This window comes from Aedes albopictus, chromosome 1 (assembly GCF_035046485.1).
Source record: "Aedes albopictus strain Foshan chromosome 1, AalbF5, whole genome shotgun sequence".
Taxonomy (NCBI): Eukaryota; Metazoa; Arthropoda; class Insecta; order Diptera; family Culicidae; genus Aedes; species Aedes albopictus.
In genome coordinates this window covers 320,191,849-320,217,399 of record NC_085136.1, presented here as the reverse complement: position 1 = coordinate 320,217,399, position 25,551 = coordinate 320,191,849, and the positions used below count along the sequence as shown (strand labels likewise).

The 25,551-nt window shown below is 40.3% G+C and overlaps 2 protein-coding genes across 7 annotated transcripts in view; both read left to right on the top strand.

Annotated features, from left to right (window-relative positions):
* LOC109411053 (papilin) overlaps positions 1–25,551 on the top strand; it is a 392,526-nt gene that overhangs the window by 226,236 nt on the left and 140,739 nt on the right. The gene's annotated exons all lie outside the window — the stretch shown is intronic.
* Positions 20,081–20,885, top strand: LOC115264164 (cuticle protein). Its single transcript, XM_029867553.2, has 2 exons — positions 20,081–20,242; positions 20,302–20,885. The coding sequence occupies exons 1-2, from the start codon at positions 20,231–20,233 to the stop codon at positions 20,785–20,787; spliced, it is 498 nt and encodes a 165-aa protein (XP_029723413.2). The 5' UTR covers positions 20,081–20,230; the 3' UTR covers positions 20,788–20,885.

The window sequence follows — 25,551 nt, the reverse complement described above, 5'->3', positions numbered from 1 at the left end:
TTATGCCGATACGATAGGATCTTGTCATCCGCCCGTCGTCGTCGTCGTCGTTGGTTTCCAAGATGATAGCGGCAAATCAGCACATGCTTGGCCGATACTCATAACTTCAGGAACTGGAACTGCTTGCTAACGAGATGATGATGAGACGAACGATTCGCAGTGTTTCAGAGGCGGCTTGTGCTGGCTGGCACTTATGCTTTGTTTGGCATTTCGTTTGCGGTTTATGTTGCGAACGATGGTGCGCTGTATGATATTTGCACAGGGGTGAAACCTGGTGAGTCGATTGTTGGACAAAATAACTTCTACATTATCAAATCAACTTAACGACCATATGTGCAGATGAATTAATTATTGGTGAAATTATGGAAAAAATCTCCAGGACAGGTTAGTGCTTTACAAATTAAGCTTATCTTATCTTTCCGGTAAGGCTTGAGTGTCCTCTGCTGTACGAAGGAGTCATCCCCATTCGACTCGATCCATGGCTATGCATCTCCAGTCCAGTATCTGATTATCCGGGAATCCGTATTCGTGCATAATCTGCCATAGCTGGTCTCGATCGATTGTATCATACGCCGATTTAAAATCGATGAACAAGTGATGTGTGGGCCTGGGCACGTTGTATTCGCGGCATTTCTGCAACACCTGGCGGATGGCGAACATCTGGTCCGTTGTAGCGCGTTCACCCATGAACCCAGCCTGATATTGCCCCCACGAACTGTTTTGCAATCAGTGATAGACGGCGACATAAAATTTGAGAGAGTATCTTATAGAGATAAGTGACATTTCAACACACGAATACTAGCGGAAATTTTTCCTCACACAAAAGTGCACGCCGATTGACAGGCTACTCAGATTGCATATGCAAATATTACCCAATCGATTTGGGTAAAACGGGTAAATAATGATAAAACTAACGTCAGGGGCAAGAGTGCAAATATTTTCCTCGCAGTTTCACAACTACATCTACAAAAAAGGCACGCATACATTTGAACGTGATTACCTCTATAGGCAGCACTCAGTAGTGTGATCGCGCGATAGTTCCCGCAATTCAACTTGTCACCCTTTTTGTAGATTGGACATATGAAACCTTCAATCGATTCCTCCGTTAATACGTATTCCTCGCAAACCTTCGTATACCAATATAATGAGCCAGTGTAATGCTCTCACCAGTGCTTGTTTCATGATCGACTATGTTAAAGAATAACAACAGAAAGACGACCAACGTGTCGTTTGCACTCTTTTGAATAGGTCAATTAAGTACAAAAGAAGTAAAAGCTCGAAAATGACTTACTCAAAGTGCAAAGTTTCAGTATACCACCCAAGCAACACACATGTCATGTAACAGTTATGGCAGTGCAAGTTTTGATTGTATAGAAGTTAATTTGGCGTTATTTTAACATTGTGTTTAAATAACGTCAAATTAACTTCTATACAACTGAAACTTACGCTGTCGTAACTTTTATCTAACATGTGTGCTGCTTGGGGCAATCCGTATTGTTAACTAGAGGATTTGCGTCCATTTTCTTGATGACTTTTTTATATTTCCCTCGGTACATTCCCGGCTAAGCTTCAGTTAGCCTGATGATTAAGGCTCAAAGCCTATCTAATTACGGAAGATTCGATTCCAGATCCTGACCCTTTTTTTAGGAACTCTTCTAAAGATTCCTTCTAGGAAGTTTTCCATTGATCCTTTAAAAATTGTCCATGGTTTTTTTTCAGAAACTCCACCAAAGTTTCCTTTTCAGGGTGGCCACTAAATATCAGTTTTGAAATTCCCGTCTTTTTCCCGGTTTTCCCGGTACGATTTCTGAAATTTTCCCGGTTTTTTAAATGCACATTTTTTAGTAGGTAACGCCCAATTTTCGTATCATATGGATGATAAGTATAATGTAAAAATGCACTTGCAATCCTGTGAATACTATGTACTATAGATATTTATAGTTTAATATTATTGTTGACGTAATGCATCTATGGAAAAAATGGAAGTAACTATCAATGATGACATAAAAGGCGTATGCTACACAATTACTTACAACATACTTTTATTCAGCTCCAAATAGTGCATAATTCAAGCTTTCCCCCACTCATTATTTTACTTATTTTCTTGTACTTAAAAAAAAACAAGTGTAGAAGTGGTAGCTAACTACAGATCTATAATAGGTAAGATGTGCTTATAAAATCAGCAAAGGTCGCACTCGATTATCCGGGACATGGAGGATAATCGAACCATTTTTTTTTAATTTCATTTATTAGCGTAGGTGCCCTAACGCAACTTCATTGGTGTTGTTTTCGGGGATTCCTCCAGGATGTCCAACTGAGTATTCCCCCAAAAACTTACATCTGGAGATTCTTACAAAGTTTTGTCAGAGATTTCATCTTTCGATTACTCCAAAAATACTATCTTGGATTTCTTCAGTAACTTCTGTTAGTGATTCCATCTTGTATATCTTCCTCTAGATTCCTTAACCGGCCGTAACTGGCGCGGCTGGCCACCACCGCCAGCACCACGCTAATACTGAACACAGAAAGCGAGATTTTTTCGACGTGTTGTACAAAACACAACAGAGCGATCGCTCGAGGGTTAATGGATTTATTATGGAAGAGGTTCCTTTAGGGAATTTAGGATTTTAGTCTGTTGGCAATTAGGGAATAGAACTTTTGGTCTGGTATCATGAATTCAATCTAGGGATTTCTCTTGGAACTCCTGAAGGATTCCCAAAAGAATCGCCCACATGTCTAGAAGGTTTTCCAAGGTTCGTCTAAAAAACTCCCGCAGAAGTTTGATTTTCAGGATTCTGGAGTATTTTCAGAAATAGCTATCGTAAAGTTTTTGTAAGAAATTTCGGGAGATCATCCAGAAGGAACTCCTGGGTGATTTGCAGAGGGAGCTTCTGAAGGATGTCCAAAAGCAACTTTCATAAGCAACTCCTGGACTGTCGCAATTCTGCAAAGTGACGTAAGCGCCATTCAAAATGTCGATATTTTTTGGTATATTTTATATAATATCTGGTGTACAAATATCACTGTGGTATGCCTGCTGTATTAGAATGCAAGATCTAGTCGTAATCTATCATCTATGGAAATAAACTTAGAGGATGAGCAAGAGTTTTATGCATAATAGCCAAAAAATGGGCAAAAACTATCAATGTCGCTTACGTCACTTTGCAGAATTACGGCAGTGGAGGTTCCTTTGAACAAACTCCTGGAGGGTACCCAAGAAGAACTCTTGAAGGAAACGCAGTAAGAAACACTGGAGAAATTCCAAAAGCAAATATAAAATAAAGATAAAATTCAGCAAAATCTCTTGGAAGTTTTCAAAATCAAAGTTTCAGAAGGCACTCCTGCAGAAATCGTGCAAAGAACTCGTGGAGATGGATGAGTAACAGAATGATATCCTGGAGAAATACCAGAAGAAACTCATAAATTGCAATTGGTTGTCTTGATTAAAACCCAGTTTAGTGGTTATGATTTTCTTATCTATCAAGATTCCTGATGAAATTTCGGAAAGATTCCCTGAAAAAAAAAACTAGGATAAATTTAAGAAAGGACACGGGTTAATCCAAAAAGAAACGTTTGAAAAAATCTCAGATGTAAGAAACTCTTTCCTCGTAAAAATCTCATCGAATTCCAAGCGACAATCAAGCGGTACAAAAACCTAGAGGAATTCTAGAAGAAACTTCTTGAAGAATCTCAAGTTCTGTTTTAAGGAAATTCCAAGTGATTGCACAGGCGAATTCCTTGGGATTTCGTAGAAGTATCCCAGGAGTATTTTGGCTTGGCTTTGATTTTGCAGATTTTCGATGAAGTGTAAACATTCAAATATGCACATCAAACTCTTAACAACAATTTTCCCGGTAATCATTCTAAATTCCCGACTTTTTCCCGCTTTTTTCCCGGTCGTTCCGAATTCCCGTCTTTTTCCCGGTTTCCCGTTTTTCCCGGTTCGGTGGCCACCCTGTTTTAGAATTCCACAAAGAAAACATCCAGAAAATTGATAAATAATCCTTCTAGAAAACCTTACATGCTTAAGAAGTTCCACCATGGATTATTTCAGAAATTTCCCCGGGGATTCTTTCAGAAAAGCATCCACGGATTTCAGAAATTCTTTTTTAAGAACATCAATAGTTCATATTTAAGATATTTCTACAGGGATTTCTTCAAAAAAAATTACAAATATTATTTCAGAAATAATTTTCCCCGATAAAATTATTCATGGAATATTTCCAGGAGTTCCTCCTGAAGTTCTTCCATGATTTTTGTGTGATTCCAATGGATATTACTTCGAAGTTTTTCACAGAAATTCATACAAATTTCTCCGGGAGCTCCTCCGGGTATTCCTCCATGTAATTCATCAGAAACTTTTCCAGAATCTCTTCCAAAGAAACTTTTAGGATTTTTTTTTCTGATTTTTTAAAAAGTTCAGAAATTTTTTCATAAACATTTAATCGAAACTTATACATATAATTCTTTTGTCTTATGTGATTTTTCTAGCAATTTCAGTGTTTCTTTCAGGGGACTCTAGGAAAACACGTTCACGAATTCCTCCGGGATTTTTTTTCAGAAAATTCTCCATTTTTCCATGACTTTAATCAGCAACTCCATCTAGAATTTCATCAGGAATTTTTCTGGGATTCTTTCAGATATTTCTCCAAGGATTCTTCAAGAATACTAGGGATTTCTACAGGAATTAAACACATTTTCATTTAGAAAAATTTCCATGAATTCTTTTAGAAATTCCTCCACGGATTTTTTTCTGAAACTCTTCAGAAATATCTCCAGAGACTCCTTATCTTCTCCATAAGTTATCCTTCCCATGGATGTTTTTATCAGAATTTTCACTAATTTGTCAGCCATTCTTTCGGAAACTCTTCCAGTGGTTCCTGCAGGAGTCCCTTAGAAAGTTTCGCCAGAAGTTACTCAAGAAATTACTTAAAGGTTTCTTTTTAAAATTTCTCCTGCAGTTCCTTCAGAAATATCTTGGATTACTTTAGAGATTTCTCTAGGAATTCTTTCAGATATTCCTCCATACTTATCCTTAATCACATACAAATATTGGATTACTCTTCAAGGGTTATCTGGAGGAGAACGTACCTCTGGAGCCGACCTACTGATACCTGAAGGGTTATCTGAAGGAATTTTTAAGGTAATCCCTGGAGATACCTCTGGAGATTACAGAAAGAAATTTTTGAAAATTTCTTAGAGATGTCCCTGAACAAAATTCGCTAAAGTAATTTCTGATGTAATCGTTGGAGATGTTCCTGGAGAAATTCCTGAGAAATACCTGGAGAAACTCCTTGGAATGGCTCTGAAGAAAATCCTAGAAGATTTGTATGCAAAACTTTTGCAGGAATTGGAGGAAAGATTCCTAAAGAAGTTTCTGAGAAAATCCCTGAAAGGAGGGATTTCCAAAGAAGATCCTTGATGAATTTCTGAATTATTCCTCGGAGCCATTGCTTCTTTTCTTGGAAAAAAAAATATGTTGGAATCTATGTAGAAATTTCAGACAAAAGTACTGGAGGAATTCTTGAAAAAAATCTCTAAATAAATTGCTGAAGAGATTCCTGAAGGATTTTTTGAAGAAAACTCTGGAAGAACTCCAGGAGATACTTCTGGAGGGGTTTTTGAAAGAATTTCTTGCAAAATATCTGAAAAGCACCGGTGGACAAAAACCACTGGAGCAATTTCTTGAAGATGCCAGGACTACCTGGAATGTTGTGCAGTAATTCTCAGTAGAAGTCCTTGAGTTAGGTATTCCGGGAGGAACGCCAAGAAATAAATCCTGAAGTGATTTCTAAGAAAAATTCTATAAAGAAACTCTGATGAGATTCCTGAAGGGTCTTCTGAAAAAATCTGCAAAAATCCCTAAATATATAAATAAAATTAACAAATTGCAAGAGAAGTGTATAATGCCAGCGGCAGAGAAACATCAGAGGATCTTCTGGAAACCCCCTGAAGGAACTTATAGAATAATATATTGAGAATATTCCAAAAGAATTTCTGCAGAAATGCCTGAGAGAATCCGTGGAGGAGGTGCTGAAAAAAACCCTGGAAAAATATATGCATAGAGAAATTCCTGAAGGAAGCTTTCCTGTGAAAATATTCGAATTTCTGATGGAATCGATAGAGAAATTTTGGGATGAATACTCGAAGGGACTTCTGGAGAACTTCCGGCAAGAATCTAATGAGAAATTGCTGAAAATAACTTGAGGAATCTTTGGTGAAACTTGTGAAGGAATCGCATGAGGAACTCCTTTTCAATCTATTAAGGAATTTCTGCATGGAGATTTCATGGAACCAGCAGGGGCGTTTCAAGAGGTTTCATTAACGTTTCAACGGGCTCATAGGCTTCCCACGGAGTTTCAAAGGACTTTCAGCAGGTTACGGGAGTTTTAAGTTTTTTTCTAAAGACTTTTTGGGATTTTAAGAAAATTTCAGGGAGCCTCGATAAAGTCTCAGAAGAGTTTTAGGGACGTTTAGGTGCGTTTGTGAAGGTGTCAAGACATTTTATAAGGGTTTTTAGAGGCGAAAAATCATCAAACCACGCGAGCCCCCGATGACGAAAAAATAGAAGCTATTCGAAGCGGAATTAAATTTCATAAGCGGCTTCAGAGGCGAGGGATTTCAAAGAATTTTCAGAAGGCTCCAGATCCAGAAGTTTCAAAGGGGTTCTCCAAGCTGGGGGTTTTAAAGAGGATTCAGGGAAAACTAAGGATGCAGGGCGTTAGAACGTTTCAAGGGATTTATGGGGTATTCAAAGGGCTTGAGGGGGTTTCAGAAGGTTTCAGAGGGTTTTCTGGGCGTTTCACGGATATTTCTGGGGCGTTCAGAAGGTCTCAGGAAGAATCAGGGAGACTAGAAGACTTTTCAATGGTATTTCAGGGGTCCTCATGGAACCTCAAGGGATTTCAGGAGCGTTTCGAGGGTTTTCGGAGATTTTTTGGTGGAGTTCTAGGGCATCTCGAGAGTTTTGGGAGCGTTTGAGGGGGTTTCAGTGACATTTAAGAAGGTCATAGAAGCGTTTCATAGGGGTTTATGAACGTTTCGAGATGCTTTGGAGTGTTTTGGGGAATTTCAGGTGTTTCATGAGGGTTTAGAGGGTTTCATAGACACTTCAGAGTGTTTCAGGAGGTTTGCAGCTGAGTGTAAGGGTCGTTATTAGTTATTCTATTGGGAGCTTTTAGTAGGTTTCAGGATATTTCAAGTGGGGTTTCTGGGGCCTTAAGAGAACTCAAATTGTTTTCAAGAACGTTTTGGGACATCTCAGGGTATTCCAGGGTATCTCAGGTGCTTTCACCTATTCACGCTATTTCACCTTTTCTGGCACTATATTTGCATTACAGCAGCAGTGAGAGCTGAGGTGTACTAAATTACTGCATTTTGTTCGTATAAAGAAAGTTTGTCTACTGCACCGGCCTTAAGCTCCAATAAACAGGCGCCATTTTGAATCTTGGATATTCTGGTCGCCATTTTTGGACTCCGGACGCGGTATGCGTGCTGGCGGGTATGATGCCCTTAGCACTTGTGGTGTCAGAGGACGAGGAGTGCTTCGCGAGACGAGGCGCGAGACGGATTGCCAGAACATCGTCGATGTTGAAATGGCAGAGGGATTGGTTAACCTCCAGCGAGGGCAGATGGTCATACCGAGCGTGTCCAAGTGGACGAGCAGGCCCCATGGCGAGGTGAATTTTAACTTGACACAGTTTCTGTCAGGCCATGGGTGCTTTAGGTGGTATCTGCACAGATTCGGACATGCTGGTTCTCCTTCATGTCCGGAGTGTGCAGACTGCGACGCGGAACATGTGCTCTTTGAATGCCCACGCTTGGTGGAGCAAAGGTCGAGTATGCAAGAGGTATGCGGTAGAGACAACACTCCCGACATGTTGAAAGGATGTGTACGGGAGAGGAAAAGTGGGGTGCCGTTTCTTCCTCGGTATCTCGAATCGTCCTTGAACTACAGAGAAAATGGCGAGCCGAACAACAGCTAGTTGAGTTGGCTCCCCCTCCCCATCCAGGAGCTTAAGCCCAACGGGTAGTCTATGTACTAGCCAGGGCCCGAGCCTCCGGGGAAGAGCGAACAACTTAAGGCGGTAGCAGGTGGAACGCTTACCATTAGAGTGTACTCATTGTACGAAGTCATCCCCCCTTCTCGAAGTCATCCCTAACGGGCGTACCGCGAAGGTAAGGAAGAAGAGAGAAAGAGGTTTTAGTGTCGACCCCACATCACCTGAGGACCCACCTCTCGGGTATCTGTAGAAGCAGATTTCCTCTTTCTATAAAAAAAAAGACATTTACTCAATTCGTTGAACTGAGTTAATTGGTATATGTGACTTGACGGTTCGAGCCTTCTATTTAGCCTTTCAGTACACTTTGGTGTACGAGAAAGGCAAAAACAATTCTCGTCCTCCAACAGACTTCAACCCTGCGCAAAGTCCCAGCGAAAGCTCCCATTGTTGACAATACAATTTACTGTTCGCATACTGTAATGTTTGCCTTTCCTCGCTGCTGCCGCCACTACTGCTTGACTGAGTACCTGTAGGTATGCGTACATACATTTAGTAGCGCAGCAACGCTGATGATATTCCTTCGCTCAAAAGCACACCCAGGTAGGTAAGTATCTCCTTGCGCGCCAAGTTATACAAGGTACCCAACATAATAGCTCTGTGTGCACAGTAGTGAGTAGTTCCACGTACGAACTGAACTGCGAGCGCATTACGTTACCTACACGGTAAAATCCAGCCAGGCATGACAAATGGCACCACCAGACCCAGAACACCAGAACACTGTGCATGGAATATGTATGCGATGCGTCGTCCGATTTGCACACGCCGCCCGTTCCATGGGGAAGACTTCTGCTTCTGTGCCGGGCCGTGAAATGTCTTCGAAGTTATGCTTCTGTCTCTCTCTCAACGTATCGTTGCTTTGCTTATATTTAATCCTTCATCAAACATATAAATTTAACAAGTTTGCATGCAATGAGATACAACCGACGAAAGGCGACTCGTCCGTACTTCCTTCCTTCCCTCACGTGGCGTGGGTGTGTGAGCAAAAGGGTGTCATTTAACAGCCCGTAAGGATACCTGTATATCCCTGCTTCCATCCGGACCGGATGCTCTACATACGGCAGGCAGCACGTGAACGAGTACGGACGGAACGCCAAACGGTAGGTATCATGTGACCTGATCCGGTGTGAAAGCACTCCGGCTGCTGGCTGGCTGGCTGGCACGTCTCTATGCAAACAGGTTATTTATCTACTTTTATTATTTGTTTCCCTTATGAATTTACATAGACTTTGTTGTGTTGATGGCAAACATTGAGGAGCGTTCTGAGAGCAAGTATACTTACGCTATAAGGCATGTTGTAGGAGACAAACTTAAGAATTTAGAAACTCACACGGGGTGTTTCGCGCCCCCGAACAATTGCAACTCAAACAGATGGGTAATTAATTCGACGCCATTCATTTGTGTCTTGGTGATTTTGGGTTCATGTTCACGATTTAAACAGTAAATAGATAGGTAGGTAGGTAGGTAGGTAGGTAGGTGATCTCAACGGTTAACGATGAATCAAGGACAACATGGAATCCGTGGATCGGATCAAAGATGTACTTAACCGTTATGTGTCCGACATTTTTTTTTTGCTTTTTTCTACACCGTGCTTTTCAAAGGGGTACTGGGTACCAGAGTACCCTGTCAGCCACATAAGGGTTAAGAGTACGTTTGGAATTGTCTGGCTCTACCAGCGAGTAAGACCCCTCTGGTGGAAGCATCGGACAAGCGGAGATGAGAATGTCAAAGGAATTGGAGTAACACAGATTATGATCAATTTCGTCAAATGAATGAGCGGGCAACCATCATAGTTAGAGATGGGCTTGAGACGACTTCGGTACGAGCAACAACAGCTTACAAAGTTATAAGTGGAAATGGTAAGATATTCTCTAGAAATAGAAATAAATCCAAAGCTTTTAGCATGCCTCGAGAACCAAAATAGAAAACTATACACTTTTATTTCCCAATACTGATGAAATCATCGAACAGTACGTTACCGAAGCACCCAAGTAAAGTGGGTACGAAGCTAAAAACAACCCAAACCAATGCAATTCCCTCTGATTTTTATCCCACACAAAACCTTGAGTCATTTAACCTTGACTCCTGAATGCGCTTCAACAGGAAGAACTGGAATGCAATAAAACTCGGTTAACATAGAAGCAAGAGTATCTCCATTGCTAAAAGAGAAACACAGAGAAGCTACTGCGGAGGCGCTACATAAAGAAGCGTCCGGCTTCTCCGAGTGAGTGTTGGGGGAGTTCGTTCGTTTTAAACCGTGACATTTAGTGGGAAGGCAACTCGTTCTGGTTCTGCTAAAACCAGTTTTACTTTCCGGGAACAGGAAGACTTACGCCGAGCAGGAAGGCTTTTTGAGCAAGGATGGGTTAATAGCATATCTGGGTCAGTGGGGCCATTTTTAGTGCACATTATACATTTAACATTGTATTCTATAACATATTTTGACCGTTGAAATAAAGTTCCCTAATTTTATTCTATTTTTTGTTTCTTTGCAGGTAAGATCCGTGGACTATAGATTGATAGGTACTTCTCAGTAAGGAAATTTAATAAATATTCAACAGAAACATCCAGTAAAAAATCATTTTTGTAGTTAGGGTTGAACCATAAACGCCCCCCAAAGATAAAATTTGTGGAACAAATTTTCAACCGAAACAGCTTTGCGACAAGAACCATTTTCGGCTGCGCCGCAATTTTCAAACTAAGAATACAAATGCTCAGGCGATGTCCATAAACTTCGTAGATTCAATTTTGGCAATCTCAGACCCCCCTCCCCTCTCGTAGACTTTCGTCCATACCAAATTTTCGAAATTTGTATGAACCGTAGAGTTTGGCCAGACCCGCTCCGCCCCCCCTCCGAGTCTACGTAGTTTATGGACAGGCCCTCATTGCTGTTTACGAAATGTAAGTGTAAAATCAATAAAGGTATCATTGACCGTTGAAAAACCCCTCCCAGAGACAATTTCTGGCTACGATACTGTTGAGAATCATTCTGACAGTGATTGTTTTGTTTTTATTTATCGGTGGGTGGTGAAGTAAAAGAGGTAATAAACTATAAAGGAAGAATGACGCTGGTGTCGCCGCAGCAACATCTCTTGCTGGCTAAGATAGGGAGGGATATACATAAGTATCAAAGCAAAAAAGTATGCAGTTTGACAGATAGATACCCGGCATGTTTGCGAACGAGGACAAAGCGAACAGCAGCGACATCTGTCCTCTATAGTTTATTAACTCTATTGGTGAACTACACTCCCGTTCAAAAGTTTGGGGTCACCCCCTCAAAAACATGTCATTTTTTTAGGCCCATATCTCCGCCAATTTGCGTCCGATTTCAAAACCCTAGGTTTCATTCAAAAGATAATAAGTTAAAGAAACTTTGAACATGATTTAAAAGAAACTTTTTCAAAAAATGTTGTATGTAAACTTAACCCAAAGTTGCCAAATTTTCTAAAAAATGAATATACACTTACGCCAGTGTCGCTGGAAGTTGGGTCGACCAAATTTTAAGATGAGAGCGGTAATATGACCCATTTTCTATTAGCTTTCAACTGCTTTTTACAGAACTTAGCTAAAAAATCTAGAAAAAAAGTTATTAAGTAAATTAATCCTTGATGTCATCGACCAAAAGTTTGGGGTCACCCCTCAAAATGATGTATCGGCCAAAAGTTTGGGGTCACTATCGTAAAACATGGAAAACTGATTTGTTGATATCTTTGTCATCTTTCATTCAATTTTAATTTTTCTTGGCTCATTTCAAAGATAATTAACTAAATTTACGTTTGATGTCTTTAACTCAACGTATTTAACGATTTTTGTATATAAAAACGTTATGTAAAGTTAGCACATTTTACCACGCTTCAAAAAATGAGGCAACTTTACGTTAAGTTTTTGTATGTAAATTTCAACAAATATGTGTGGTTCAATGTCTATGCAGTAAGTATCATTCATTTTGTTTCAAATAAGCCAAGAAAAATTAAAATTGAATGAAAGATGACAAAGATATCAACAAATCACTTTTCCATGTTTTACGATAGTGACCCCAAACTTTTGGCCGATACATCATTTTGAGGGGTGACCCCAAACTTTTGGTCGATGACATCAAGGATTAATTTACTTAATAACTTTTTTTCTAGATTTTTTAGCTAAGTTCTGTAAAAAGCAGTTGAAAGCTAATAGAAAATGGGTCATATTACCGCTCTCATCTTAAAATTTGGTCGACCCAACTTCCAGCGACACTGCCGTAAGTTTATATTCATTTTTTAGAAAATTTGCTAACTTTGAGTTAAGTTTACATACAAAATTTTTTAAAAAAGTTTCTTTTAAATCATGTTCAAAGTTTCTTTAACTTATTATCTTTTGAATGAAACCTAGGGTTTTGAAATCGGACGCAAATTGGCGGAGATATGGGCCTAAAAAAATGACATGTTTTTGAGGGGGTGACCCCAAACTTTTGAACGGGAGTGTAGGTGAAAAGTGTGTGGCTAAGCGCACGTGGTCTGCAAACTGTCAACTGAACTATGGCAATCGGTAGCCTAGGTGTCGCTAGTGAGAATTTATATAGAAAATTTGAATAAATTGTTCGAGCTTGAATGTTTGTCTGCGATAGAACCCTCTTTGATAGTTTGGACTAAAAGCTATCAAGTTTAATATTTATAAAATGCGCTTTAGGAATTTCTCAGACCGGTTCCGATAACTCTTCATAACTCGCTTCAAAGATTGGATCGCCCACGTTCAAGTCTGAGTAGTCTCTGATTGCATTAACAGTTGAAGCTTAGGATTCCATGCCCCACCAGCCAGATAACTGGGTTTTGCAAACTAAGCATTATTTGTGGCAACACTTTAATCGGCATGATGGAACTATGCCGAGCACGCTGTGTAGTGCTAATGTAGTTGAATGAAGTGGGTGACGATGTGGTACATAAGTAACATTACAGCGTCAACATTTGAGGCTCCCATTTGACTAAAGATAAGAATACATTACAAACTTTACGGTGGAATATATGGTAGTTCAACCATAGGTTAACTCATGAGAAAACTGTCAAGTTCGATAGAAATACAAGCTATGTGTTCCAGGTAAGGTTCCCGAGAGAATCAATCGCATTAGACTTTGACGGCGCCGCAATGTTGCCGCCTGGCGGAAGTCGTATGGCATCTTATCTCTTGGAGCTACAGTGTTTACTTTTTTCTCTTGCTTTTTCTACAAAACACAGAAAAATTTTAAAACTGAAAAAATAACTAAAAATGCGCGGAAAAATAATAGTATATGATCTCAATAAACATGAATGGTTCAAACGTAAGAAACGTATATGATATATTGGTATCTAAAAATGACATGTAAATATATAGTAGGTACAATGTGCAAAGCTTTTGGCGAACCATTCCAATACCATATATTTTATTGTAGATGGTTCACTGTATGGTGCAGGAATGCTTTACACCAAACACCCCATGGTTAGTTTTTGTTTTTTTATCAGGGCTGCTCAACCACTGGAGTTAGTCAGCCCAACGCCAATACAATGCTTACGCAACACCAAAACAGGAGGACTTTTAGTCATCATGTCTGTCAGCTGTTGAACTATAGTTACGTACTGAAATACGATGTACTTCTATTAAACGAGATCTCGGAGATCCACAAATATCACGCGTCCGAAGTAGTTGGATTCATCAGAAAAGCGCATCGAAGGCTGATAATCTTTGAAGAAAAGAACTGGCTCTCTCGGAACATAACCAAGGTCATGAATGAATAATACCAACCAGTGCTCTTGACATGCCGCTATACATAGTACCGCCAATTCCGCTTTAGTCGAAAAGAGAAACACGCAGTTTGCTGCTTCCGTGTAATCTACGCTGTCACTAGGAATTCATGCTGGAGTTCCTCTACGAATTTTCAAGAGTTTTTCGAGCTTTTTTTTTCTGAGAGTTCTTTAAGAAGTTCATCCGATTTTTTTAGGAGTTCTATAAGTAGTTCATGGAGAATTCCCGTAGATTCCTCCACACAATCATCTAGAAGCTCTTCAAAGGATTCATCCATTTCAAAAGATTTCCTCCAAGGTTATTCTTTCAGAAATTATTCAAATCGATTCGGTTTGATCAGAAATTTCTCCCAAAGGATAAATTCTAATAATAAATTTATTACTTCATGAAATCCTAAAGAAATTTTGTAAAAATCGAGTATTTCTAAAAGAATTTTTACAGTGATTCTCCCAGGAAATACTCCGCGTATTCTTTCAGAAATTACTCCAAGCAATTCCCTTATTCTCCAATATTTCTTTAGTTTTTTTAGTATTTCTTCAATTATAATCCAAGGACTGCACCATAAACTGCTCAAGGATTTTCTCCGCAAATTTATATAATTCGTTCAAGAATTGTATCTCTCTAGCATGTTTTCGAGAAGTTCGTCAAGGAATACTCTCAAGGATTATTCCGAGAATGTTTCACTCATTTTTTTTTTTTTTGCGGAATCCCAAATCAATTTTCTTACTATTTACTTCATAACTTCCTACAAGTATTCCTTCAGACTTTGAAAAAAATAATCCTATTTCGATTCCTCCAATGATTGCTCTAAAAATTCCTTTAAAGATTCTTCTAAGAATAAGTTTGTTAACTTATTCTGGGTCTTACCTTTAGACACCAAGGTCATCTTCAAGATTTTGTTTTCAAAAATTCTCCCAAGCAATCCTTTTGGAAGGCTTCTCGAGGAATTCTTCCAAGAAGCTCCCAGAAATTCTGGTTTAAAATTAAATTACAAAAGTTCTATAAATAAATCAATGGAAAATTCTTCAGGGTTTCTCTAGTATTTCTCCAGAAATCTTCCAGAAACTTCTTCTAAGATTCTATTCTAAGTTTATCCTGAAAACTCTCCACCGATTATATTAAATGATCCCTTATAAATTTGGAGGAACTCTTGGATGAATTACCAGGCGAGCCCTTGAAAGATTTCTTGGCGGATTGTCTGGAGAACTCTTTGGAGCTTTTGATAAATTATAGGACAAGGTTTTAAAAGATTTCCTTGAGAATACGTTAGAAGAATTCGTGAAGAGTTTACGAAGAAATCGTTGACGGAATTGCAAAACAAATCCTTGAAAGAACTGCCGAACATTTGATCGATAAAATTTCTTGAGAAACCTCTAAACGAATTTCTGCAGAAATTTTAGGAAGAACCCGGAAATTTTCGAAAGAGTGCGTGGAAGAATTTTTGGACAACTCCTTTTAAAAAATATCGAACATAATTGCGAAAATTGCCTCCTTGAAGGTAGACCTTCAAGGAATCCTTATAAGAGTTCCTAGCTGAATCCTCAGAAGCATTACTAGGAAAAAATGGAAGAATTTCTAGGGAAATCATTGGAAGAATATTTGGAAAAGTTTCCGAAAGATTTTCTTGAGTAATCCTGGAATAAATCACAAAAGTGCCGTTTAACCCTTTGGGACCGAAGGGGTCATACATGATCCCGGCGATAAAACCGAACATACCAAACGTGTTCACGGCAGCATCGGCAAAACAATTCGACTCAGAAGGTTAAAGAATTATCGAAGGAATCTTTGAAAGAATTCGTGAAAATATTTTCGGAAGATTTTTGCGAGGAATCTTGGAAGGAAAATTCCGTGCTAGCACTTTCAAGAATCCTTGTAAGAATATATGTAAAAAACCCTAGCCATAATTTCCTCAGAATGTCTTGGAAATATTCGGGGACCAATCCTCAAAAAGTTATCTATTGAAAATCTGAAGAAATCCTTGAAAGAATTTCCGGAGGGATTCTTGCAAGGATTTCTCATGGATTTCTTGGAAAAAAAACTGGGAGGATTTCAAGCATGTAGGGTAAAAACACTAGCCTTTGTCCCCTAAAATTCTGCTCTAATCTTCGCCACTTCATACAAAAAAAATGAATTTATATGGAGGAGGCGAAGATTAGAGCAGTGGTGAAGTCTAGGGCTTCTACCCTACTTAAGCTTGTCGCCGCAATCTCGACTAGATCACGCAACTTCAGGTCTTCGAAAAGTGCCTTGTCATTCACAAGGTGGTCGGAACATTCTTCTTCTTCGTCTTCTTCTTCTTCTTCTTCTTCTTCTTCTTCTTCTTCTTCTTCTTCTTCATGGCTCTACGTCCACTCTGGGACTTGGCCTGCCTCGCTTCAACTTAGTGTTCTTCGAGCATTTCCACGGTTAGTAATTGAATGGCATTCTTTGCCTGCCATTGCAAGAATTTGTATATCGTGAAGCAAGCACAATGCTACTCTATGCCCAGGGAGTCGAGAAAATGTTCCGACCGGAACGGGAATCGAACCTGCCGTCTCCGGATTGGCGATCCGTAGCCTGAACAACTAGGCTAACTGGAGACCCTGTCGGAACATTATTACAAGTTTTATTTTTGTGTTACACGTACGTTTTTCACGTGCAAACTTTTACCTAAGTTTAATGCATATTTATAGTGCTCTGAAGTGGTTGAGCACCATGAGATCTCAGTAATATAATTTTGATGGCCTACATTTAAGTCATTTCAGGCAATCATTAACCAGAAGACATGTGTACACCCTTTCCTAACAGGGACATCGAAGTGTAGACGTCTCACATTAAAATCTGTTTCAGATTGCCTCCTTAGAATTATAAATTCCTCATCAAAAATCAAGCTACGAAAGCAACAAATGCTGCGAACAAAAGGCAACCTGCCAAAGAAAATACAACTACATGCAGGATTGACCGATGGACCAACAATATTTATGTAACCCCGTCATCCTTGGTTAGGAAATTGTTATCCACTAGGGCAACAAAGCAACATGTATGTTTTGATATGTGTTTGTCCATTTGTGATGTCCTAATTTATTACGCATTTGTAGTATTTCTCTACAATATGTTATATTTTAATGTGGAATTGTAGTGCTTCTTTTTTTTCGTAATAACATCTGGAATCATCGTAATAACATCTGGAGCATACACCATCGTATTTTTAAAACTGGACTCGTTTGCCTCCTCATCTAGTAGCCGGCACTCAACAAATTCGAGGGAAAGATTCTCCTCCGGCATCATTCCTAGCACCATAACTACTCCCGAATATGACAACCCGAGCGTCATCAACAGGTGACAAACTACATCGAGCTCATCCAGATCTGCACCGGTCGAACGATATTCCCGGACTAGTTTGTCAAACTGTCAAGGAAGTTAAACCGTTTCCAATTCACCGAGTATAAATACTTCCCGAACTATCCAACCTTGCAATGGTGCTAATGTTTGTGACTAACTAGCTTTTCTGGGGGTTCCTGGCGACGTTATTTGAGTTTTAAGAAAGTCAAAGCTATCAGGGAGGTTTTCAGAGAGTTTTCAAGTTATCTGATGTCAGGGAGGCTTAGTAAATACTCTGGGGTACTCAGGGGTGTTTTTCTGAGGAGTTCAAGGCATTTTAGATAATTTCATAGGGCTTCAGTAGAGTTCGAGGGAAGTCTGTGGAAGTCCAAGGGTATTATGAGGGGTTTCAAGGCCTTTGAAGACATGTCTAGAGGGGACTGTGTTTCGGGGGGCTTCAATAGAGTTGAGGAGGGGGGGGGGGTCTCAGGGGGTTTTCTAAGGGGGTTCAATGCATATTAGTGGATTTCAGAGAGCCTCAGTGGGTTCAAGAGGGCTTCAATAGAGTTTAATTGAAGTGTCCGGGGATGTTGGGGGATTTTCTGAGGAGTTTCAACGCGCATCAGTGGGTGTTCAAGTGGCGAGTACTAACCTTACTTCCACTACAGCGAAAGAACAGTAGTTACGCTAGTGGAGCGGATCTGTTGGGAAAGACCTGCCTATCGCGCTAGGATTGAATCCCACTCCCGACAAATTCACTAAATTCTCCGTTCGGCAGCGTAGTAAAGAATGGTTCTCGAGACGAATTAGCTTCGCGATAAAAATCTCGTTAATACAGATTCAAAAAACCTAGTTACGCTTATAAATTCGCTGACCAATGCTCAATAGAGCAATTGAAGGCCCAAAATCCAATCCCTTGTAGATCCAATGATCTAAACTCAAGAGAGATATACGCTAGGACTACCTCTAGCTCTAACTCAAACTCGCATCAAATGCCCTTTTTTTCTCACTTTTTTCGCTTGCCTCAAAACTCAGAAATTCGGTTTAGGTAAATTAACTTCAATGAAAGTACCAAAATGAATTCCACCCAAATGGAGATTCAAGTTGGAAGTAGAGTGTCCATCCCGAGAATTCCCGGGATTTGGGGAATTTCGGGATTTCCCGTATCCCGGGATTTAATATTTGATTTCCCGGAGTTCCCGGGAATCCCGGAATGCATGATTTTATGCCCATCATTGGCGTTAAATTTTAAAAATTCTTGATAGAGCCTGCAAGAGGACGATTCAGTTTTTGTTAACAACACATTCTCTTGACGACTTCTATAATTGCATCACAAAATCACGAAATCCTCTGTAATAATCAAGTAAACAAAAATTTTACTCACTCGATAATTATTAAACTTTGTGTGGGCATGTATTGTTTGGTTATCCAAATCATCGAGGCAATACCTAGTTTACAGAAACATGTTCGCCCCTTTAGAAGCTCTGTCAAGAGTTATATCAAACAATATCTACATATGCTAAAAGAATTTTGGGCAAATTGCATTCATATTTTGCAACTAATCAAAAAAGTACTGCTAGCTCTCCAGCAGCATATTGCAATTTAGTTTGGGGTCTCTATTATTTATAGGATTTCTGAAACTAAAAAAGCTGTTTTTATGAGTGACTACTGTAACAATAATTCCCCTCCATATTCAACAAAACGGATAGACAATAGCTGACAAATGGTGTTTTATTTGAAATTCATTTCAATTTCCACTGAAATCTGTATTTCCTAAAAATCCCGGGATCCCGGGATTTCCCGGGATATGCTACAATTTTTATCCCGAATCCCGGGACAAGAAAAATGTCCGAGAAATGGACACTCTAGTTGGAAGACCATCTCTTCTATAGAGTAGTAAATTCGTCCCTTTACTTCTTTTGTTACTCGTTCTTATTCTTCTAATTGTTTTTCGTTATTTTCTTCATTCTTTTCATTTGTTTCTTATTATTTTTCCTTCTGCTTACAACTGCTTCTAGAAGCACTTCTGCAGTTATGAACTAGGTGTTTTCGCTACCTGACTGACTCTTTCTTGTGTTCGTAATATTGTTGCACGAGGATAATTTATTCCAAAAAGTGTAGGAAATGTCTTGCTTGGAATGATTCTCGATCGCAGCAAGATTTAGGTCTGGCTCAATTTGAAAGCCGCTGAAATCCAAAAGTTTTTTCTTTTATTATATCTATCATTGACAACTGGAGGATTACCTGAAGTAGATATTAGAAGCTATTAGTGGCAAATTAATATGACTTATCCACTTATATAAAAAGATTTCATGATAAGATATCGCAACCACAAGGCGGCTAGAATGCCTGTGCTAAAATGTTCAGCTCCTTAAATACCATATCGACATTAAACCAATCCCAAAGCCATTATTCTTGCCAATAAACACCCGAATAGCCAATTATTCACCATAAGCGCTGTATCACTTCATCTCGAGATCAGTTCCCCCAAACTGACTTCCCCCAGGTTTTATTGAGGTAGGTTTGCGACCGCCGCGTCGTCCTTTCCAGCATCTGTTGCACACTTTCACTTTTTTTGTTCCATTCCTCCACATCTCGGTTGGAACGACGACGTGCGATGATCATCTGTCCGTCATCCTCCTGTTCACCTCCATCCCCTATCCCATCCCGTCGCGTCGCTCGACCCATCCGAAATCCCACGCCTTAAAGGAAACCTTGCCGCAATTACCGAACAAATCATGTTGTACACTGAACTTGAAATTTCGAACCAAGATTGCATAAGCTAGATGGAACCGGCGATGCGTCGCGTCGAGCGGCTGGGAAGTTGCTCCTTGGCAACAACAGAAGCAAAACGAAACCAAGCCGGTTCTCTCGCTCGAAACTTGCAACGCGATGCTGGAACCAAACTTTTCCGAATTGTCAAGGTTTTTCTGGAACTGCAGAATCTCGTCAGTCCGGATCGGGTGGAGTCTTGCCTCGGTACTTACTTTACTGGTTGGTGAACAGATGGTGGTTTAATGATTGGGCAGATGCTATAAATTGAACGTGAAGGGTTGAGCTTGGTACAGTTGGATTGGTTGTTTAGTACTGAGAACAGTAACTTCAGGCAATTGAAGAAAATGGCTTTTAAGGTAGGTTTGATTGTGGTGTGGATTCTTGGAAAGCATGACGAAAGCTCTCTGTTTTGTAGTTCTTGACCTTCTGTGCTCTGGTGGTTGTTGCCCGTGCTGGAGTTATTTCCGGCCCGGCTCTGACGACCTACCAAGCGGCTGCTCCTCTGGCATACGCCGCTCCGGTAGCCAAGACCCTTGTGGCTGCACCGATTGCCAAGGCTGATGAGTACGACCCACATCCCGAGTACTCCTACTCTTATGGAATCTCCGATGCCCTGACCGGAGACCAGAAGGAACAGCACGAGTCTCGTAGTGGAGATGTTGTTCAGGGATCTTACTCGCTGGTTGAACCGGACGGTACCAAGCGCGTCGTAGACTACACTGCTGACCCAGTTCACGGATTCAACGCTGCTGTCCGTCGTGAACCGCTTGCCGTTAAGGCCGTTGCTGCTGCTCCTGTCATTGCGGCCAAGACTGTCCTTGCCCAACCAGCTATTGCTGCCTACTCGGCACCTCTGGCCACCAAGACCATTGTGTCCCAACCTGCCCTGTACCACCACTAAGATTGCCTTATAGGCAATAGAATTGTTGCTCATATCTGTAGCTGTTATCACTTTACGACTGAATGATCTAGATAGAATAAGAACATGTGAAACTGAAACCATCCGAGTTTGATCTTGTTGCCACCACATCTTCGATCGATCTCCTGCTGGGCCAAACTGATTTTTTATCTATAAATGGTTTTACCCTCCGAGTGCGTAATAGATACATCACACTACAGGAACCAAACCATTTATAAGAAATTCCATTCTCCTCCATCACCAGTCCGACCCTCGTCGCGCTCGTTCGCCTTTTATTAATGAATGAACCTCCGCATCGCGTGTAACCCAAACATGTGTTCCTCCTTCTGTTTTGTCGTTTTTTTTTTTTGTAAAGATGTAAAAAACTGTCACATGCACCGCTCGTCGTGTAGTGACTTCGTCACTCGTGCGTGCGGTGCGGGAAGTCACACTGTTTGCTATGGAAAATTCATTGGACGAAAAAAAAAATATATTTAAATATAAATCCGACACCATAATCTGGTGAGTAGCTACCGCATAGAGATGCATCCCATGTGACGTGCTGGAGGAAAAAAATCGCTGCCCGATCTAGGTTGTGTTCACCTACATTTATGTGACGACGGTGATCTGCATGTTGTTTGTTGTTGTGAACGGACGATGCACAGTGGTTCTTCATTACGAAAAAGGTTACAAAAGTTTGAATGCCTTAAGCATACAGATTTTAACTGATTTTAGGAAGTGTAGCGGCTTATATAACTCGTTCTGAAAATGCGTAGCTGTTCGACAAGATCATGGTCTGGATTCAGTTCAGTATCTATGTCCAGGACAGGGATGGAAAATGTCATGAATTTCATGGAAATAATGTCATGACATTTTTCAATTCTACCATTTCCTATGCTTATTTTCGTCCGTTAGCTCTCTCTCTCTCTCTCTTCTTGGCGTAACGTCCTCATTGGGACAAAGCCTGCTTCTCAGCTTAGTGTTCTATGAGCACTTCCACAGTTATTAACTGAGAGCTACCTCTGCCAATGACCATTTTGCATGCGTATATCGTGTAACAGGCACGAAGATACTCTATGCCCAAGGAAGTCAAGGAAATTTCCTTTACGAAAAGATCCTGGACCGACCGGGAATCGAACCCGTCATTCTCAGCATGGTCATGCTGAATACCCGTGCGTTTACCGCCTCGGCTATATGGGCCCGTCCGTTAGCGTGAACATTCAAAAATGCTGGTTCGTACTAATAAGACACAACACATATTGTTCTAACAACATCCGAAATGAGAAGAAATAATCCTTTTTAGCGGTTTTAGGTGAAATATCAAGAAATCCCATTGCAATTTTGTATACGAACTTTAGAGGCGTGGAGCGGACCTGGTGTGATGGTTAGAACACTTGACTATCACACCGAGGACCTGGGATCGAATCCCACTCCCGATAAACTCGCAAAATGTGAGTTCTTCCTTCGGAAGGGAAGTAAAGCGTGGGTCCCGAGATGAACTAGCCTAGGGCTAAAAATCTCGTTGATACAGATAAAAAATACTTAGAGGCACGAATCTGACGAACGAAGCATCGAACCAAGCCGCACTTGTTCATCCTGGCTTTGCTCACTTGTAAAAGAAGGCAGCTTTTCCAAACCGAGCGCATTTGTTCACGAATTTTTAAGATTGGTGCTCTTGAAAACGTGAATAAGGGTCCAAACCGGCCATTGTGGCATCCATTTTTTTTTTCAATTTCTTTTTATTCGTGAATTTTAACTTAGGCTAATTCTTCACACACATCCATATTTGTATTCTCTGATGTTTCTCCTTAACATGACGCACATTTGGTGTGCGATGGAGCACTGTAGTTTCTTCTGGAGCCCATAGTTGGTACGACATTTACTGATATGTGCCTTCGTATTTCACGATTCACATTGCTGTCAGCCGTCAGCAAAGCTTCAAAGTAAAATAATTCCTCCTTTTCCTGGAATCTAATGTATGTACACTTACTAGTATGGTACTTTGTATTTGAAGCATTTCAGGCGGGCTTACAGCTCTGCCACCGTTCCAAATGTTCTAGCGATAATGGCCATGTCGTCCGCAAAGGACACAAATTAACAGGATTTCGTGGAAATCATGCCTGGCTGTTGAGCGCGGTTCGTTGCATTACACCTTCCAAAACTATGTTGAAGAGTCAGCTTGAGGATAAAAATCTGTCACGCAGTTTTGCACACCATCCATCCATCATTGCTTCGATCAGCATGGCCAGATTCTCAGGAAAGTCGTTCTCGTCCATGATTTTCCATAGCTCCGTTTGGTCAACACTGACGTAAACTGCACTGAAGTAGATTAACAAGTGATACGTTGGGATCTGCCATTCACGACATTTCTGGGGGATTTGCTGTACGGTGAAGATCTGACTCGTTTTCGACCGGCCGTCGATGAAGCCGGCTTGATAACTTTCCACAAACTCATTAGGTCAAAGACGTTCTGGAATAGCACTTTGAAGGCAGCTATTTCAGACAACCGCATTCCGGCTTCCATTGCCATATTCCTCTCACTGTTGAGGTACTTGTCAATTGCTTCCACCAATCAAACACTTAACGCCCGTCTGTCAATAGCATTCCACGTTCTGCCGGGTTCCTTGCTGCAGCGTTACCGCCCGCACAGCAAAATCATTTTGGACTTCTCATCGAATCATTCGTTCGACATCGAGCACACTCTCGACTGGCAACGCTGCCTCGAGATTCTGCGAGTATGCAGACGCGACATGGTTGCTTCAGTCGCTCCAGGCTGTACCGTACACTCAGCGAAAAAAACTAGCGAAATTCATCGAAATACCTTATGAAAATTTGCTATAACTAATTCTTATGGATGGCATAAGAATACCTCTTGAAAATTGATCGTGCTTGCTATGACAAATTTCATAAGGTAGATTTATGAAAAGAACAAAAAAATCTCAAAATGAAGCAGACTGGATTCGATCCATGAACGTCGGGATCACCGAGCCCGTGTTTTATCCACGCGGCTACCGACGCTTGAGAATACCATGTTGCTAAACATGAATAAAAGCTAAGCTGTGAGACGATTTTACGTCATAGAGTGACCTTATGAAATTCATCCGAATCATTATGAATTATTTAAAGGTCGTTTCATAAGTTGGGCCTTATGGAAATCTTAAGGCTATTTGGCTGAGTGTAGCAATCGCCGGTACCGTATATTGTTGATGACGGAAAGCTTTGGGCGCAGTTAGACCATCACCAGGTACACTCAGCGAAGTAAATTTCAAAAATTCATCAAAATGCCATATGAAATTTAGCCACACCTTATGAAAATTGATGATGCTTGCTACATAAGATTAACTTATGAAAAGAGCAGAAAAATCGTAAAATGGTGCAGACTGGAATCGATCCATGAACGTCAAGATCACTGAGCTCGTGCCCAACCCGCACGGCTATCGACGCTTGAGAATATCCACAGAAAAAAATGTTTAAAAGTAAACGATACGTAAATCGTGATTTCTGTGAATTTCAACGAATTTAAATGAAAATACGATTAAAATTTGAGTTGAAATTGATGCACATGCCTGGAGCATTGAAAAACACGCAATTTCACTGTTTTATCGACTCAAAATTCCATCAAAGTGCGTTTGCATCTTCGGATTTAAATATAAATTAAAAAGCATCCGATTTTCCATTAACTTAGCTTTAAATTTCCAACCGTGTAAATTTACATTTCGCTTAGAATTAATGCAAATGGCGTCATCTGTTTCAGTTTTGTTTGGCCAGCGACCGAGAGAGTTCATCTTATGAAAAGCATCGGAAGACGCGCTATTTGTAAGTTTTGGGCCGCGATTTTTTGTAATTTAGAACGGCTCGCGAGTGTAAAAAGGATTATGGCTGCTCGGCCAAGTGTAAACTACGATGTATGCCCATCGAATCTGAACAAAAATCACTCATATTAGTGGCACTTGTAACTACAGTCTCCGCGCAACTTCCGATGCTTTGTTTTGTGATTCGCTTGCGTCGTGGACAGGAATGATGGCCCAGTTTATGATGATTCAGGGAAACTGATGTTTGTCCCTTCACGTAGGGATCAGCGCGTCAATTTGTTTTCGATTAGATCGGTAGCAATCCAAATGGAGCAGAATATAAATTGAGCAAATCGTTTAAATTTAAACGAAGTTGAATTTTACACGACTCACTTTTTAGCTCGTGTAATTTTAAGATCTAACGCAATTTTGCGTTTATTTCGTTGCTCCAAATATGTGCGTCGAAATCAACGCAAAATTACACGAAAATTTTAACTGTGTCGGTTGCTGAATGTGTATAAAAGCTAAGCTGTGAGTCGGTCCTGCATCATAAAGCGACCTTATAGAATTTATTCTAATCGTTATGAATTGTTTAAAGGCAATTTCATAAGTCAGACTTTATGATAATCTTAGGTTTATTTGGCTGAGTGTAGTAGTCAGAGTCGATGTTGGTCGTTAACCAATGAAGTTGAGAGATCTGCAGTTCCACGTACCGTGGCCTGTGCCCCCTCTTTCATCCTTCTTTGTCTCTTGTTTGTTTAGGAGAGTGAGCGAGAAAATAGAAAAAAGCTAGCTACGCCAATGCTCGTTCAACTCAGTGACGCTAGTCACTCAGTTTTTATGAAAGAACATTTATGTTTGTTTACTGATTGACGTCTGAAAAAAGTTTAGAGTCTCAGCATTAACTAAGAGTCACAAGTGAGGTAGATACTGGATACTTCAACAGCGATCCGAGCGCTTGATTTTGATCCATCAG